The sequence below is a fragment of the Lolium perenne genome, chromosome 2, assembly GCF_019359855.2.
Source record: "Lolium perenne isolate Kyuss_39 chromosome 2, Kyuss_2.0, whole genome shotgun sequence".
Classification (NCBI taxonomy): domain Eukaryota; kingdom Viridiplantae; phylum Streptophyta; class Magnoliopsida; order Poales; family Poaceae; genus Lolium; species Lolium perenne.
The window spans coordinates 320,206,255-320,223,371 of record NC_067245.2 but is presented as its reverse complement, the minus strand read 5'-3'; the positions used below and the strand labels follow the sequence as shown (position 1 = coordinate 320,223,371).

General features: G+C 45.0%; 1 protein-coding gene across 1 annotated transcript; it reads left to right on the top strand.

Annotated features, from left to right (window-relative positions):
- The first annotated feature begins 3,245 nt into the window (after window positions 1-3,245).
- LOC127336657 (putative F-box/FBD/LRR-repeat protein At5g62970) lies at window positions 3,246-11,101 on the top strand. The gene is made up of 6 exons (XM_071826816.1): window positions 3,246-3,429; window positions 3,973-4,095; window positions 4,215-5,168; window positions 5,297-5,452; window positions 5,546-8,822; window positions 8,898-11,101. The coding sequence occupies exons 2-5, from the start codon at window positions 3,985-3,987 to the stop codon at window positions 5,900-5,902; spliced, it is 1,578 nt and encodes a 525-aa protein (XP_071682917.1). The 5' UTR covers window positions 3,246-3,429; window positions 3,973-3,984; the 3' UTR covers window positions 5,903-8,822; window positions 8,898-11,101.
- Window positions 11,102-17,117: the final 6,016 nt, after the last annotated feature.

Sequence of the window (17,117 nt, the reverse complement as noted above, 5' to 3'; positions counted from 1 at the left end):
TTGTGCTAAATCGGCAATGCCAGCCTCGGAAGCCTCTGAGTGATACTGCATGTGGAACTGCTCTTCCAACTGCTTCCAAGTCCGGATTGAGTCTGGTGGCAGCGATGTGTACCATCCGAAAGCCGATCCTGTGAGGGACTGTGCGAAGAACCTCACACGCAGCTCATCTGATGCTGAGATCGTGCCCAGCTGTGCCAAATATCGGCTCACATGCTCGATGGAGCTGGAACCATCTGATCCATTAAACTTGGAGAAATCAGGGAGCCGATATTTGGGTGGTAGCGGGATCAACTCGTACTCGTTGGGGTACGGCTTGGAATAGCCGATTGTCCTCCTTTTCGGCACCATGCCGAACTGGTCTCTCAGGATTGTACTGATCTGATCCGCGGTGCTGGCTGCAGGAGTCGAACTCTGAAGATTCGCCGGAGTGGCATACTTAGCCAGCCATGCTTGCTTTTCCAGCTCTGAGCCAACTGCAGGAGCTGAGCTCTGGAGGTTTGTCGGAGTGGCATACTTAGCTAGCCACGTCTGCTTCTCAAGATCTGTTCCCGAAGTTCCTCCTGTTGTTCCAGAAGTCCCTGCTGTTGCGATCTGGTTTGTGAGTGCCCGATTCTTGCGATCAGCACGTACGTGCACGTGTATCCGTGAGGGATCTCCTTAGGCGCCTCATGCAAGAACTGGTAGTCGCTAGGGTCACCACCGATCTTGTAGACGACGTATGCCGGTGAATTCGGCACTTCTGGTGCTGCCAACGCGAATGGCAGCGGCGGTCGGGACTGGAGTGGCATCTCTCCCTGGTAAGTCCCTAGAGCTGGTCCTGACGGAGAGTACTGATGCCTCATGATTTCCTGGATCACCCGAAGAGCGACACGCTCCAAAGTGTTCACCAGGCTCTCAGAATGGCGGTGTAGCGAATGAGCTACCATGAAGTTAATCTCCTGACGCAGAGACCTGGTGCGTTCTTCTGACGGGGCGGACAGGTCCACTCCATCGAGCGCGCCTTCAGGTGAGAACCCTTTCCACCTGACGCCATGTGAGCGGGTTCTGTGAAAAGAGCCGATGAGGTCGGCTTCGAGGATCACTTTGACCTCGTCATACTTCTTCTTGAGCTCCTCGGTCAAATCCTCGTACGTGACTGGAGTGCCTTCCGCCATCTCAGATGTAGATGGCGATGCGGTTGATGTCGAAGATGGTCCCACCGGGCGTGCCAGAATGTGTTGCGGTAAGAAACCCACCCGCGAGCAGCGACGGGCAACACAGTAGAGCCGGGAGGCTCCCAGGACTGCGGCTGGCCCTGGTCCCTCCGAGCGACAGCCCGCAAAGACTCGGCACGCACGTCCGATGCTGGTGCAAGGGCGTGCCACCTGACCTATACCTGGTCAGGAAGGTGATGGATGTGCCTCGCTTAGTTTCCTGCATGGCATACACGTAAACATTAAATACGAGCCTCGATCGGCTCTCAGGTTGTCCTGTGAATCGGCTCAAAGAGCCGATCCACCCATGATCCGTACGGGGTGTACGAATATATGGTGGTCCTGCTTGATCAGAATAAAGCTAAAACGACGTACTACGATTTAGGGTTTTCACCACATAATCGGAACATCCTACTCGTGATTGAGCCTGGCGGCCACGCACGGTGATCGTAAGCCGACCCTAGACAAGGCCTAAAAACCAACACGAAGTTGATCCCCGGAACATCCTGTCTAGGGCTAGCAAACTACACCCTACGCGCCACTGGATCCTTCAACCCGTTTGTAAGGCCTAACTATGCAGATATTAAACTAATCCTTGAAGAACAAGGAGCAACCATAATGGACCGGATCTACTAAATAATGATCAAGCGGGGTGCCGCCCTTACACCTAAGATAGGTGTAAGGGCGGCTAGACGTCTCAGGGTTGCACGACGACAGCATATGATACGATGAACAATGCTAACCCTAACACACCTAAGATAACTACGTTGCTCGCCATCAAAAAGGCTTCAGTACGAGCAACGCATGAACAGTGAATAAACTTGTACTGCCTAGATCGCAAGATGCGATCTAGGAAGCATGATGCTTACCCGGAAGAAACCCTCGAGACAAGGGAGTTGGCGATGCGCCTAGATTGGTTTGTGGTGAACGTGATTGTTGTTTATTTCATAAACCCTAGATACATATTTATAGTCCGTAGACTTTCTAACGTGGGAATAATCCCAACCGGGCACGAGCCAAACTCTATCTAATCGATACGTATCCTACTATATTACAGATACACGGGCAAACTAGCCCAAACTTTGCATATAAGGCCGATTCATGTATTTCTTCCATGTATATTCTTCAAGCCCATCATGATCGCGGCCCACCTCTGACTCGGTCAAATTCTGGTGATAACAAATGGACGAACCTGTCAGCTGATCACACCACCTGGGAAGATTATCAAGTCCTTCGCAATCGTTTTCCAATGGCTTCGATCTGGGCAGAGGATTCATCTCGGGGGGGGGGGGGGGCGGAAATGTCACGCCTTAAGCCGGACATGAACCTGGTGGCAGACACAAATGAGCAAAGCTGGCTAGGTAACGTGAGAGGTGTGTGTGGCCCTGGTGTATGCACCGAGAGGGACCCGTTGTTAGTCTAAGACCGTTCTGATAAAGCGAGGAGCTCGTGAGCGAGCAGGGGTATCGTGTATGAACTGATTTCTGAATCGCATCTCAACTGCTCCTCTCACCTCCAACTCCTGTTCGTCTACATCTCACCCAAATCTCTATCTAATTCTCACCTAAATTCTCGTAAGATCCCAGCGGGGCCTTACACATTCCAAATGAATTTATACATGTTTGCGCCTCCTGCCAGCACATGTAGCAGCGGACAACCGATTTTGCAGCTCGATTGACCCCACCATGAGCATTTCATGATGTCGACTTCTTTGATGCCATCAATCAACATTGATTGTTATGTGTCCAGCCAGGAAAATACGTCGACCTCTTCCATGTAGCAGAAATCTATGTTCTGAGTTTTAAAAGTTACAAGATTTTATGTTTCGCATTTCATCTCATGCCCACATGTATCGTTGCTTTGGAAAAGATTATGTTTTATTATGTAGCAATTCCATGTGGAATTCAGTTCATGTGAAATTAAATCCTACTGGAAGTTTGGAATTCATTTATAATGAAATGAATACCTAGATACCAAAGGACCTCTTTAGAGAATTGATACTAGGTGGTAGGGCAAACGTCGTTGGATCTGAAATGTAAGGGTTAGATCAATCTCTTCCTGCCGGTCGATCCGTCCCTACTACCACGGCAGCCAGCAGCAGCTCTAGGGTTAGCGTGGCGGCGAACTCCTACCGTGTCGCCGGCGCGGCTCTTCCTTTCCTCCGGCGAGTCCGCTTGGTGCCGCTCATCCTTCGTGATCCCCCGACCCCTCTCCGGACCGGCGACTCCATCCATAGGTATATTCTGATTTGGTACCGCCCTGTTAAGAATCGTTGGTGTCGGTCGTCGTTTCCCAGAAAACAATGTACAACTTCCTGAGGATCTTAATCCAACTACCCCTTTTTGATAAAATTTCAATTTTCACCTGACGGCGTTGCCTGCATATATAGCTGTAGTTCCTTTTCTTCACTCAGATTAGTAGCCTGTAACTTACTGGATACTACTCGGTAGTTTGCTGCCAAATTCTGTTATCTTCACTCAGACTAGTCGGCATGATTCACGATCTTAGTTAATTAACCAGTTCCAATCCTGATCCAGCTACCCCCGTTACAAAATTTCAGTTTTTTCACATGATGTGAATCCTCAGTATACAACTGTAGTTTCTATTCTTCAATCAGCCAGACTAGTAATCTGTAATGTACTGGGATACTGCCTGTTACTTTTTCACCAAGTTCTGTTATCTGTTTTGTCCTAGAACAGAGTTGAGTCGGTAGGGATTCAGCATCTCCATGGCTTTGCTCAACCGACGACAATGCTTTAGCTAGTTTCTACTTTGACAGGAAGATACACTGATGGACAAACAACACAGTCAGGAACACTCCACCGAAACCAAGAGTGGTGCTGCTTCCAATCAAGTGGTGAAACCGAATTTGGTACCAATGCAGCTTCAATTTCTACCATATGTAAGGATCGACACACCTTATTTATATCGATTTGTGACTCTTCTAAAATTCATGATTTTAGGAAGGGGCGTGACCATTGATCACTCGTGCCACAACCTGACTGCTCGTGCTTATTACAGGACATCCTGCGCGGCATACTGTCATGGTTATCGATAAAAGAAGTTGTGAGAATGAGCATACTTTCTCGTGAATGGAGACAGCTAAGGATGTGTCATCCGGACCTGGTATTTACCGAAGACACATTTGGCAGCTATACAATCACGAATACTGACCAGGAATCCATGACATTTGAGGAGCTGTTGAAATTTGACGCCAAGAAGCGCGACTGGCTTAATAGGAAATTCATCAACAATGTGGACAGTGTGTTGCGCCCATTCTTGTGTGCTTCTAATACAAGTACGATTACGCTGGAAAAGTTTGTGGTCAAATCTGGTCTTCGCAGGAAGCACAAGTATTATATTGACAAATGGGTTAGCTTTTCCACTGCAGCAAGGGCCAAGCACATTGCTTATGATTTCACCTCAGATGTCAATTGCTTTGGCTCTTATTTTGACAAGTACAAGTATGTTTTTCCGCTATGCAGTCTGAGTGGCCCAAATGGCTCTTGTATCAAGTATCTTGATCTCGGCTATGTATGTTTAAAGCTGCCCCCCGGTTTCTGTGGTATCACAAACCTTAAGAAACTTACACTAAATATGGTGTCCATCAATGGAGATGACCTCCAGTGCTTGTTGCTAAGTTGCACTCTTCTCGAGAGCTTAAGCATAGAGTCGTGCTCCTCCTCGTCAAGTTTATGTGTACGACAGGAGCTGTCCCGGTTACATTACCTGCGTGTGCGACACTGTAAACTCGAAATGATGGAGTTTCATGCTCCTAATCTTACCAAATTTGAGTTCGACGACCAACTGATGCAAACAGTGCTAAAACAATCTTCAAAGTTGTCAGAGGCAATTTTTGTGTCAAACATGAGATTGTGTGATGGTTATGATGATGATCTGGATTATATCTTCACTGAGCTTCCAACTGCTATTCCTCATGTGCACACACTACTTCTACTTTTGACTGCTAGTCAGGTTTGCTTTGGAAACAAGCGCCTAGTGTCATTGTTTCATGATATTTACATCAACTTGCTTGTTGACTTTCTATCTCAGCTGATCTCAAATAAAATATTGTTGTGACCATACATTATTTTCGGTTCCAGGTGGAAAGGTTCTGTAACACCCAGGATAACTTCATTGGTTTGAGGCAACTGAACATGAACCTTGATATCTTTTTCGATCCATATGATGATAATTGGGCTATGGGGCTTGTTAATCTCTTGAAATTAGCACCTCTTTTAGAAGAGCTGGAAGTGCATGTAAGTGGTTCAGTTTTAATTATAGTATTTGTGTGCTTGTTCTCTCCACTTGAACAAATATTTACATTGAAATTAATGAATATGCACGCGCAGATGGATTGTGATAGATATTGCTCTCCTAATCCAAGGACAGTGACGGCGGCGCAAGGGCCTCTGCATCATCACCTCAAAAATGTTTACATGTTTGGATTTTGTGATGTATTGGGGTTAGCTGAGCTGGCGCTCTATATTCTTGGAAATGCTATTGTGCTTGAACGTATGGTAGTAGATACTATGGCAGGGATGAAGGAAGATTTGAACACTGAACTTTTCTATTCGGTCAAGTCCGGTAGCAGTGAAGGGTTTGTTCTTCCAACCAAGGGTGCTCTGTACTGTGTCGAGGAGAAGAAATTGTTTGCGAAAAAGAACCTTGACAGAGAGGAGTTTCGTCATATCCTCACCATTCTGTGAATAAGCTAGAACTAGAGATCTTTTCTACATTTGTGGATACTGGAGGAACCGGTGTGATGAAAAATTGGGCAGGTGTTTACTTTTCCTTCGCTCTGATATTCCTACATGAAGCTTTTATAGGAACTAAAAGAAGGAAAGCACAAGCTGAATCGTTGCAGGCAAAGCATGTCCACACAACTTTAGTACAAGCTGTTTCTGAACTTTTGTTGCACACGAAGTTAGGCTGGGTTCTGAATTCTGAACTTTGAGAGTATGAATAGAAGCCTCGAATTGGGTAATTCGGTTGGGTAATGTACTGAATTTTTGACTTTGAGCGTATGTGTTGCTTTGATAATGAAATAATGTAATTATTGCCCCTTTAATCCTACCAAAACTTATACAATTTTTTTATTGATAGTTCCATCACATCGTGACTAACAATGGTACTAGGGTTGCAGAATGTTTGCGGGAAAAATCTTGACATATCGGAGCTCTATTACCACTCGAATCCTTTCTGAAGCTTTGCTGGAATCACTCAGAAGGGAGGCATTTCTATAAAAGCTGATTGATTGGACTTGTACATGCACCAAAATCCAGTGGTGTATGTATTATTGGGCGAGTTCATCCGGGTTGGTAAACGATGTGTTCTTTCTATGTTTTGTTGGTTTTAGCTTTGGCAGTATGAAAATAAGCAGTTAATTAATAAAACTAGGGAATTATTTTTCTCGGCATGTTCATCTCATCTCATGCGAGCGGATCGGGAACGAAGAAGGATGAGGCGATAGATGATATGCTCAACCGCCTTGGAATAAAGGAGGACGAGTTTGACTATCTAGTCTTTGAGGAAGAAGAAGAGGCTCCGAAGGAGGGCCTGAAGTGGATGGCATTGGCGAAAGTTCACACATCAAATACGTTCAGTCCTCAAACTTTTGAACAACACATGAAGGTTGCTTGGAGCCCAGCAAAATTGGTATTGCTTCAGCACTTGGAAGGTAATCTATTCACGGTTCAATGTAATTGTTTGGGAGATTGGCTCAAGGTTTCTGAAGGTGGACCGTGGCTATTTAGGCAAAGTATGGTATCTATTGAACCATATGATGGGTTAGCATTGCCTGAACAGTAGACCTGAATTTCTTTACAACCTGGATCCAGATACACAAGATACCAGTGGGATATAGAAAGGTATCACTAATTACAAACTTGACAGAGAAAAAAGTTGCAAAAGTTGGTAAAGTTCAGTTAGATGTCCTTGGAGCTGGGAATTTTGTCAGAGCTAAGGTGCAATTGGATGTTAGACAACCATGCTAGGTTTGTTTCTATGTCTCGTGGTGGTGCACGTGAAGTTTATCCAATCAAATTCGAGAAAATGCCAAGGTTTTGTGCTGCCTGTGGTCATATTGGACATTCATATCTGGAATGTGGTACTGGGGAACATGAAGAAGACAAACTGAAGTGGGGGGATTTCTTGAAGGCGGATTGGGAATCATGGTATGGCTGTGGTTTTGGAGGAGGTAGAGGAGGTGCCCGTACAGCACGGGGTTCTTGGGACTCATGGGGTGGTCATGGTTGTGTCCCAGGGCGAGGAAGAGATGGGGCAGTGGATGGTCGTGCTGGACCCTATGCATGGCGCCATAATGCCCTTGCGTATGGTGAGGGTATTGCACAAGCTGCGGGAAAGGAAGATGGAGATGGAATGAACAATGAAGACAAAGAGGACGATGATCTCAAGGACACGGGCACTAGTCCGATTAAAACTAACCAGATGGAGGTTGATATTCCCCAAAAGAGTGGTGATTCTGGGGCAAAGAGGAGCCTAGATTTGGCGCTACTGGCTCAGAATATGGCAAATGATAATGCAGAGGAGGGTGATGGTGTGCACCCAGTAAACGCTGCGGGGTTAACAGATCAGGGAGTGATCGACATAACTGAGAATGCTGAAAATGACCGTAATAAGCGGTCGAAGAAGGATGGAGCTATCTCCCCTTCAACAGGATCGGCGGATTCCCTTGAGGTTCCCGTCCGGTCGCAATGAGGATCCCAGCTGCGAACTATCAGGGTGCGGGGAATCGCCCGACAGTTCGGTCGCTTTTGAGGGTTCAAAAGCGTTGTGACCCCGATGTGATATTCCTCTCTGAAACTCGCTTAGAATCTTTTCCTGTGGAATGTTTACAAAAGCATCGACTCAAAAATTGTTAAACCTACCACTTCTCAAAGTGGAGGTGTTTTGCTCCTATGGAAACATGGAATCAACATACAACAGATTTATGCTGCTTCGAATTATATTGATGTTTCAGTCCAAAAAGCCCTGAGAAAATTTGGAGACTTAGAGGAATTTATGGTGAACCTAAGTGGGAAGACAAGTACAAGACTTGGGACAAGCTACGTGAGCTGAGGACTCAAATAATATGCCGTGGGTTGTCATCGGTGATTTTAATGAAATTCTGTTTTCAAATGAGAAAGAAGGGGGCGATCCCCGACCTGACCATATTATGCAAGCATTTCGCGATGCGTTATCTAATTGCAATCTCCATGACTTGGGTTTTTTGGGCGACCCTTTTACTTGGCATCGTGGATGGATTCATGAACGCCTGGATAGAGTCGTCGCTGATCATGAGTGGTTGTTGATGCACCCGGATGCGACTCTTACTCATTTCGACTGTATGAAATCTGATCATCGTCTGATCCTCTTGGAGACTGATTGGCTTAATGTTCCGCCGAGCGCTAGTGGTCCGAAGAGATTTGAAGCCAAGTGGCTGAAAGAGGAAGACTTTCGTGATGTTGTTGCCAATGCATGGACACAAGCGGTGGTTGATCTTCCTGATGGAGGGTCCTCGAGCGTCTGGCCCACATGCATGCATCCTTGCATGCGTGGGATAGCAATATCCTCCGGCAGCCGAAGCGTCATTTGAAATCTGCTCAAAGAAAACTCGAGCAAGCAATGGTAGGGCCTTTAACAGCGGAAAATGAGGTGATTGCAAAATAACAAGCGGCACTAATTGAGTTTCTTCTTGAACAGGATGAAGTTCACTGGATGCGAAGATCTCGGGCTAATTGGCTACAGTATGGGGACCGCAATACTAATTTCTTTCGTCAATATGCTTCAGCTAGGAGGAAAAATAACTTGATTAAAAAGCTGAAAAATAATAATGAATGGGTGGAAGGAACTGCAACTCTAAAACCTATTATTCTTGATTATTTTTCTAACCTCTTTACCTCTAAAGTTCATCAGGTTGATCTGGAGTTTCTTGACAAAATTCAGCCTAAAGTTACTCCTCTCATGAATGATGGTCTTCTCGCCCCTTTCACGGCTGAGGAGGTCAAAAAAGCTGCGTTTGCTATTGGTGATCTCAAGGCACCGGGTCCTGATAGTCTTCATGCAATTTTCTATAAAAGGTTCTGGAGTATTTGTGGAGAATCTATCACCTCTGAAATTCTCCAGGCCCTGCATACTGGTGTTATCCCAGATGGGTGGAATGATACTATGATCGTGCTGATTCCAAAAGTGGACAATCTTGAATCTGTTACCCAATATCGCCCTATTAGCCTGTGCAATGTGATCTATAAGATCATATCTAAGCTTTTGGCATCTCGTTTGAAGTTGATTCTCCCGGATGTTATTTCCCCAATGCAGAGTGCCTTTGTCCCTGGGAGACTTATCTCGGACAATGTGTTGGTAGCTTATGAGACTATCCGTACTATTAAGAATAAGAGGACGGGATCTAATGGAGCGTGTGCAGTTAAGTTGGATATGCATAAAGCATATGACCGTGTTGAGTGGATTTTTCTAGAAAATATGATGAGAAATTGGGTTTTGCTGAAAGGTGGATTTCTTTGATGATGGTGTGTGTCAGTTCGGTTAAATAACAAGTTAGATTTAACTCTAAAGAGACAGATTCTTTCACTCCTTCGAGGGGCTTGCGCCAAGGAGACCCCCTATCTCCTTATTTGTTCTTATTGTGTGCGGAAGGTTTATCTAGTCTTTTGTTGTATGAAGAAGTTGGTGGCATTGCTGGGGTTAGGGTGTGCAGAAATGCACCGTGGGTTTCACATCTACTATTTACTGATGATTCTCTGATTCTCATGAAAGCTGACACGAATAATGCAACTTCCTTCCTTCTAGCAGGTCCTAGATACTTACTAAATTTTGGACAAATGGTGAATTTGGCTAATTCAAGCATATTCTTCTCTCCAAATACGGATGTGCTAACAAGAGTATAAATTTGTGAGGCTTTGCATATTACCACTGAGGCTATTTCAGATAAATACTTGGGACTCCTAGCGCTTGTGGGAGTGGACAGAAGTGACAATTTTATTCATCTTATTGAGAGAATTATTCAACGCATTAATGGGTGGAAAGAAAAGTATTTATCTATTGGCGGAAAGGAAATTCTGTTGAAGTCCGTGGCTCAAGCAATTCCAGTTTATGCTATGTTAGTTTTTCTTATTCCAAAAGGGGTGTGCAAAAGAATAATGGATGCCATCCCTAGTTTCTCGTGGGGAGATGATGAAAATAGTAACAAGATGCACTGGATGGCTTGGTGAAAATTGTGCTACCCCAAGAGAGAGGGGGGTATGGGTTTTAAAGATCTCCACTCTTTCAACCTAGCTATGTTGGCCAAACAAGTGTGGCGTCTTGCCATAGAAAATACCTCTCTTTGTGCTACAGTTTTACATGCTAAGTATTACCGTTACGGGGACATTTTAAAGGCTGGACCAAAGGTGAGATCTTCTTTTACTTGGCAAAGCATCTTTTCTGGTATTGCCACTTTCAAGCAAGGATACATATGGAGGGTAGGGACGGGGGAGAATATTAACATCTACACTGATCCTTGGATACCTTCAAGTCATAATAGGAAGATTCTTTCTCCTCGTGGTCTAGGTGTTTATACAAAGGTTTCACAATTGATATGCCCAATCACTGGTGGCTAGGTTGTCCCACTTCTTCAGTCACTCTTCATGGATATTGTGTGGAATGTATTCTTGAGATTCCTCTTAATGTTTCAGGTTTTGAGGATTTCATTGTATGGTAATATAATAAGAATGGCAGATATTCGGTTCGACCTAGGTATTATCTTCAATGGAGACACCAATTTGGGGCTAGAGAAAATCAGTTATCCCTACCTGGATCCTCGGTGCTGAATCCAGTATGGAAGAATCTGCGGGGTTTAAAAATTCCAAGCAAAGTTAAAAAATTCCATTGGTGTGCCCTCCACGATGTGATTCCCCTGAAATCGATATTGGCCAATAGACATATTGGTACCTCCGGCCAATGTCCTATTTGCATGCAAGGGCCTGAGGACATTAAGAACCTCTTATTTCAATGTGACACGGCGAGTAAAATTTGGATGTCACTCGAGCTTTCTGAGGCGATCAATGATGCTATGATATCTGATCGTGCGGGGTCAACAATTCTGGAACATCTCCTTCGCTCTGATGGTTCTATGCCTAGATTCAACTCAATCGGTGTGAGAGAAGTTATCCGTACTACCCGTTGGTATCTTTGGTGGATTCGGTGACAAAGAACAAATGGGGAGCCGGTTCCACCTATGTTCAAATGCAAATTATCTATCCTATCGATCACGGCAAACGTGGCAAAGGTGGGTGCAAAAGTTTCGGCAAGCCAGCACAAATGGGAGAAGCCTCTAGTGCGACAAAATAAGGTGAACGTTGATGGTTCTTTCTTCCAAGCCTCACATGTTGTTATGCGTGATTATAATGGTAATTTTATGGCAGCCTCTTCGGTCTATCTCCCAAATATTACATCGGTGAATGTTGCTGAAGCCATGGCGATTAAGAGGGGCTTGCCCATGCTAATCGTATGGGGGTTAACAATGTGATCATGGAATCGGATTCGCAAGAAATAGTTGATGCGTGTTCGAGAGTGGATGCTTGGTGGGGAGACGCTTCGGTGATCATTTTGGACTGTATGGACCTAGCTGCTGGTATTAGGAAGGTCTCCTTCAAGCACTGCGGGAGAGACGCAAATGAAGTTGCCCACTTCCTAGCTAGAAATAGTTTCTGAGAGCAAAACTCTTGTAATTGGATCAATGAACCCCCTAGTTTTATTTTAGAGAAACTCATATTCGATGTAACTATATTGTGATGTGCGGTAGCAGGTTCCAGACGCACTCTTTTCCTCTCAGGGTACCGTAAGGGGCTGGGAGACTTTTAATGATGCGGCCTGCTGTTTGCTTAATAAAGTGGTTTTAAATTTCAAATAATAATAATAATCGCAAACAGTAATATGTCACACAAAAAAGTCAGTGGTAATTGTTTCTGTTTTTGGATTGGTACGTACCGAAGCAGAGTTAGTAGTCCGCTAACTGATACTACCTCCATCTCAAGGCTTAAGGCTTATAATTTTTTTGAAAAAGTCAAAGCAAGTAAAGTTTGACCAAAATTTTAGAATAATCTATCAATAAATATGATATTTTGTAGATAGCACATGAAAATATAGTTCATTATCTATCTAATAACATTAGTTTTGTATTTGACATGTTAACTATTTTTTATAAAAACTTAGTCAAACTTAACATAGTTTGACTTTCTGAAAAAATATAAGCCTTAAGCTTTTTTATGAGAGAAAGTACGGCTCTTTATTTATAACTTAACATCAGTACATAGAGTTTGCCGGATTAGATCCGAGATTACATCATGGAAGCTCATAAAAGCAGAGTTCTCACAGGAACGAGCTAGCAGATGTGCCGCACCATTCAAACCACGAGGAATATGACGAAAAATGCATGAAAAAAAGGAGGCCGCAATTCTTTTGATGTCTGTAACCACCACACCCAGCGTCCACCGATCCAAACCTGAGTCACCTAACCTCTAAACTACAGATAGTCAGTTAGATGCCAAGATGATGCGCTGGTGGCCTTCTACCTATGCAAACTGAATCGCTCTCCTCATCGCCAAACATTCAGCAAGTTCAGGTGTTGTGACTTCATTCTGATGCTCACAGAAACCTGATAAGAACCATCCTTGATCATCCAGAATCACCGCACCCATACCCATCCGTCGAGAAGTCGCAAAGATGGCAGAGTCAACATTTATCAATACAGTGCCGGCTGGCGGTGGAGTCCATCTTAGAGGTGATGTAACTGACCCACACCGAGCAACACGGGGCTGATTGACACAGTGCTCGAGTACCATGTCCACATAGGCCCGCGTCTTCTCAACAATTCACTTCGGATGTAAAAAGCCTTCATCATTTCTTGCACCGTTTCTCGCCTCCCAAATGTGCCAGATTGTTATGGTTATAACTGTTGCTTGAGTATCTGTGGATCGCATTAGAATATCAAACAACCATTGACGTGGAGTTATGAAGAAACGGAGACACAGGTTGATACCATATATCTCTTTGATACCCTCCCACACTTCAGCGGCATAATCACAGAAAAGGAAGGTGTGTTCAACTTTCTCCATCCGGTTGCAAAAAATGCAGGAAACAGATGCTGAAATGTGTGACAAAGCTGATAGCCTGTTGGAAGACAATCATGGGCAAGCCTCCATAAGATAATCTTCATCTTTTGTGGCGCATGGACTGCCCAGATCTTTTTCCACCCCTTCTCTTCTTGTTCAAGCCGTGAACTCGACCCCCTCCCAGGGCCACTTTGGGCACGATGGAATATATTTGCTCGTGCCATGTTGTATGCAGACCGGACTGAGTAACGACCATTCTTCGTATGAGGCCAAGAGGCATAGTCATGTCCTCCCTGAGAGCTAATCAGCACCGACAAGATATTCTGTACTATGCCCTCATGGAAGGTTTCTCTCAACCGATCTTCATTCCATGTGTGTGACTCACTATCAATCAGAGTATCAACAGTTTGGCCCTCCACTATCGGATTAACCATATCCTCAAGCGAAGTAACCATATAAGCTGGGGTATTGGGGATCCAATCATCTTCAACAATTCGAATAGTGGATCCAGTTCCCACACCCCATCGAAGGCCTTGGGTCAGCATCTCCTTCCCGAAAATAATACTTCTCCAAGTGTAAGATGCAGTGCTTGGACAAGAGGCCGACCAGAAGCTGTTGTTAGGGAAGTACCTCCCTTTCAGAACCTGGTTATGTAAGCTGTTGTTAATGAGTCTGGTTATGTAAGCAGCCACCAAGCTTGCTTTCCCAACATTGCTTGACTGAACACAGCCATGTCGCGAAAACCCATTCCACCCAGAGATTTAGGCATTGTTAACCAGTCCCAAGATCTCCAGTGCATTTTCTTTTTTCCATCTTCGACTCCCCACCAAGTGTCAGAGACCATGCTCCTCATACTATCACATGTGCCCACAGGGAGTTCAAAATAATTCATCACATGCGTAGGAATAGCTTGGGCAACAGCCTTCAACAAGGCTTCTTTCCCTGCCCGAGATGATGGTCTATCCGACCAACCATTAGCTCTTCTCCACATATGGTCAGGCAAGAACCTAAAGGTGCTCAGAGGAGATTAACCCACATGAGTGGGCATGCCAAGATAAGTCTCCTGAAGGGCTTCATTCTGAACACCCAGTCTTGTCATTACTGTTGTTTTAACTTGTTCATTGCAATGGGAACCAAAGAACACCGAGGATTTGTGCAAGTTAATTTTCTGTCCCGACCCAGAACAGTAAGTGTTCAAAGTATCCTTCAAAATTTCCACACTAGCAGAATCACTCTTTGCAAAGAAAATACTGTCGTCCGCAAACAACAGGTGGGAGATAGCTGGGCCACTCCTCCCATTCCGGATGCCACTAAGAGTACCATCCATCTGACGAGCATTTAACAAACATGATAAACCCTCCGTGTATAGCAAAAATAAGTACAGACTGATTGGGTCACCTTGTCGAATGCCTCTTGAGGGAATCACCGGCATAGTAAGTTCACCATTTACTCGAACCTCCATCCCAAGGCTTAAGACTAGTATGTGGTAATAAGCTAGTATTCCTTAATGAAATTATCTAACTATTATACTTTGTCTTCAACAAAAAAAATTGTGCCCAAGTTTTTTGATCTCATCTCATTCCAGTTACATTCTTTCCTCAGTTCCTTCACTTCCTTGCACTACAGTTCCTCTCTCCCCTATCTGAATTTGCAGGTATGATTCGGTGATCCTCTACAGTTAGTTCTGATCCTCCGAGCCTTCTAATTAAGAACAAGTTTCAATTAGGGTTCTAACCGCCCAATCACTAATTCCATCTCGGCGAAGTCTGCATCCTGATCACAGAACACAAACAAATCTTCTTTGACCGAGAGTCTAGTTCATCTCGCCAATCGCTGGCCCCGCTTGTCTGATGGCGGCCGGTCATCGTGGCGACACAGCCACACAGACGTTGTTGCTGCTGCTACTGCTGTTTTTGGGTCGTTAGAGCCGGTGAGGGTTCACGATCCTATATATACATCTCATATACAGGATACGAAATGCTTCCGTAGATTTATGGATACCACGTTTCAGAAAGTACTCGGTCGTGCGGTACACAGCCACTGGTCAGTTACGCTCCCAGCTGTATCTTTTCTTTTCGTTCACACTGTGTTTGGATGTATGAATTGAGCCTCGGAATTGCCTGTATGGAATTGGTAGACCGAATTCCGCTGTTTGAAGTGGCTCAGAATTTGGACCGTGGAAACGTCGACCCAATTCCACGCCCGCCCGCGGCCTGTGTTAAGTGGCCTCGTTCCTTTCCGAGCTCCACAGCTCGGAAAGGCTCGGAAAGGCTCGCGTACCCGTTCGTGACACAGCCAAAAGAGGAAACGCAGCGGCGACAGAGGAAGCGCAGGGGCGGCGGCGGCTCTGGCTCCGGTGAGTACCCCCTCCGTCCTCCTCATCCCCGCCCTCCGGCTCGACTCAGTCGGTCGCCGCGCTCGACTAGCACGCCTGCTGCAGCGCCCGTTCGCCGGCTCGACTCAGTCGGTCGCAGTCCCCTGGCCTCCAACCCTAGATCGCCCCAAGTCAACCGCGGATGGCAGGGGCACGTTGCGGCGGGCGGAGGCTAGCAGCGGCGGGCTGGGGCAAGCAGCGGCAGGCGGAGGCAAACGGCGGCCTGCTCCGACCGGCCCCTCCCCAACATGCCCTTCTTCCTGTACGTGTATGAGTGCTAGATGTTCTAATTTTTTTTTTCTCTGAAATTTGCAGAACCATTGGAGAACTGGTCCCCTTGGTGAGAACTGTCAATTCCATGCCCTGGACATCCAAACATGATTTAGAATTGGGTGCTAGCCTGTGATTCCCTGCAGAAATTCCATATACATCCAAACAGCAGAAATGGAATTGCAGTCCATTTCCTTTCCAACTTGGAAATGGAATTTCTGGCCCAATTCATTTCCGAGCTCCAATTGCAACATCCAAACACAGTGTCAGTGAATTGGCAGATCGCCGTATACAGGATTCGAATGAAAGGAATCTACCTACCTAGCTTCTATATAGTGCAGTTGGCAGATCGCCGTGACGCATGTAGTAAGTTGAGCTCAAAGTTGCCTTGCTTTGGCATCGCACCATGCTCAGTCTAGTGTTTTGCCTGAACCTGATCCATCCATCAGTTCAGATATTGATAGATAGGCAGCTAGCATCTTCAATTTAAGACTGAAAATTCGGCAGCCAGCACTACATATCTCAGTACTAAATTTCTAAATTGCAACGCTAGATTAGCTCATGTGAGCTAGGATAGTTTACCTGAAATACCACCACACATGGATGCATGATGTGGACGTGTGTCAAGATAATGTGAAACACAAGATGTGATAGCAACCAGAGCAGCGCATGCACCTCGTCTGGTTTCTTTCGGACATCTGCAATGTTGCTTTTCCTTAATCTGGGAAAAAGTGACAGCTGCAATGCACGGCGCTTATTGGTCGATGGAACTTAACTAGCTAGTCACCCACAAGTCAATTAAATTAGGCCAACATTTTAAAGGCCATCGGACAAAAATTGTAGAAAGTGTTTGAACCACAAAATGTTGTGCTTTTACAACTATGAAATTCAGTCATCTTCCTGTTTTTTTTTTTTTGGAAATCATCTTCCTGTTGCTTGTCTAGCTAGATAAAAACAATACTCCATTTGGTCGTACTTGTGTTTTTTTTCTTCCTTTCATTTCTGATTTGGTTATCTGGTATTTTGTTTCTTTTTCTCTGGTGGTGTAACATAAGTGGAGCTGGTAGTCATGAACTGATATGGATAATGACTACATACAGAAGTAGTATATATAGTGTATATGTCAACAAAATTCAGTGAGCAGAGTAGTAGTAATAGTTAAGCATTTCT

Coding starts and splice junctions, on each gene's coding strand:
- LOC127336657 (XM_071826816.1), top strand. CDS start 3,985: ATGGACAAACAACACAGTCAGGAACACTCCACCGAAACCAAGAGTGGT. Junction 4,096..4,214: donor AGCTTCAATTTCTACCATAT/GTAAGGATCGAC, acceptor TGCTTATTACAG/GACATCCTGCGCGGCATACT. Junction 5,453..5,545: donor TAGAAGAGCTGGAAGTGCAT/GTAAGTGGTTCA, acceptor ATGCACGCGCAG/ATGGATTGTGATAGATATTG.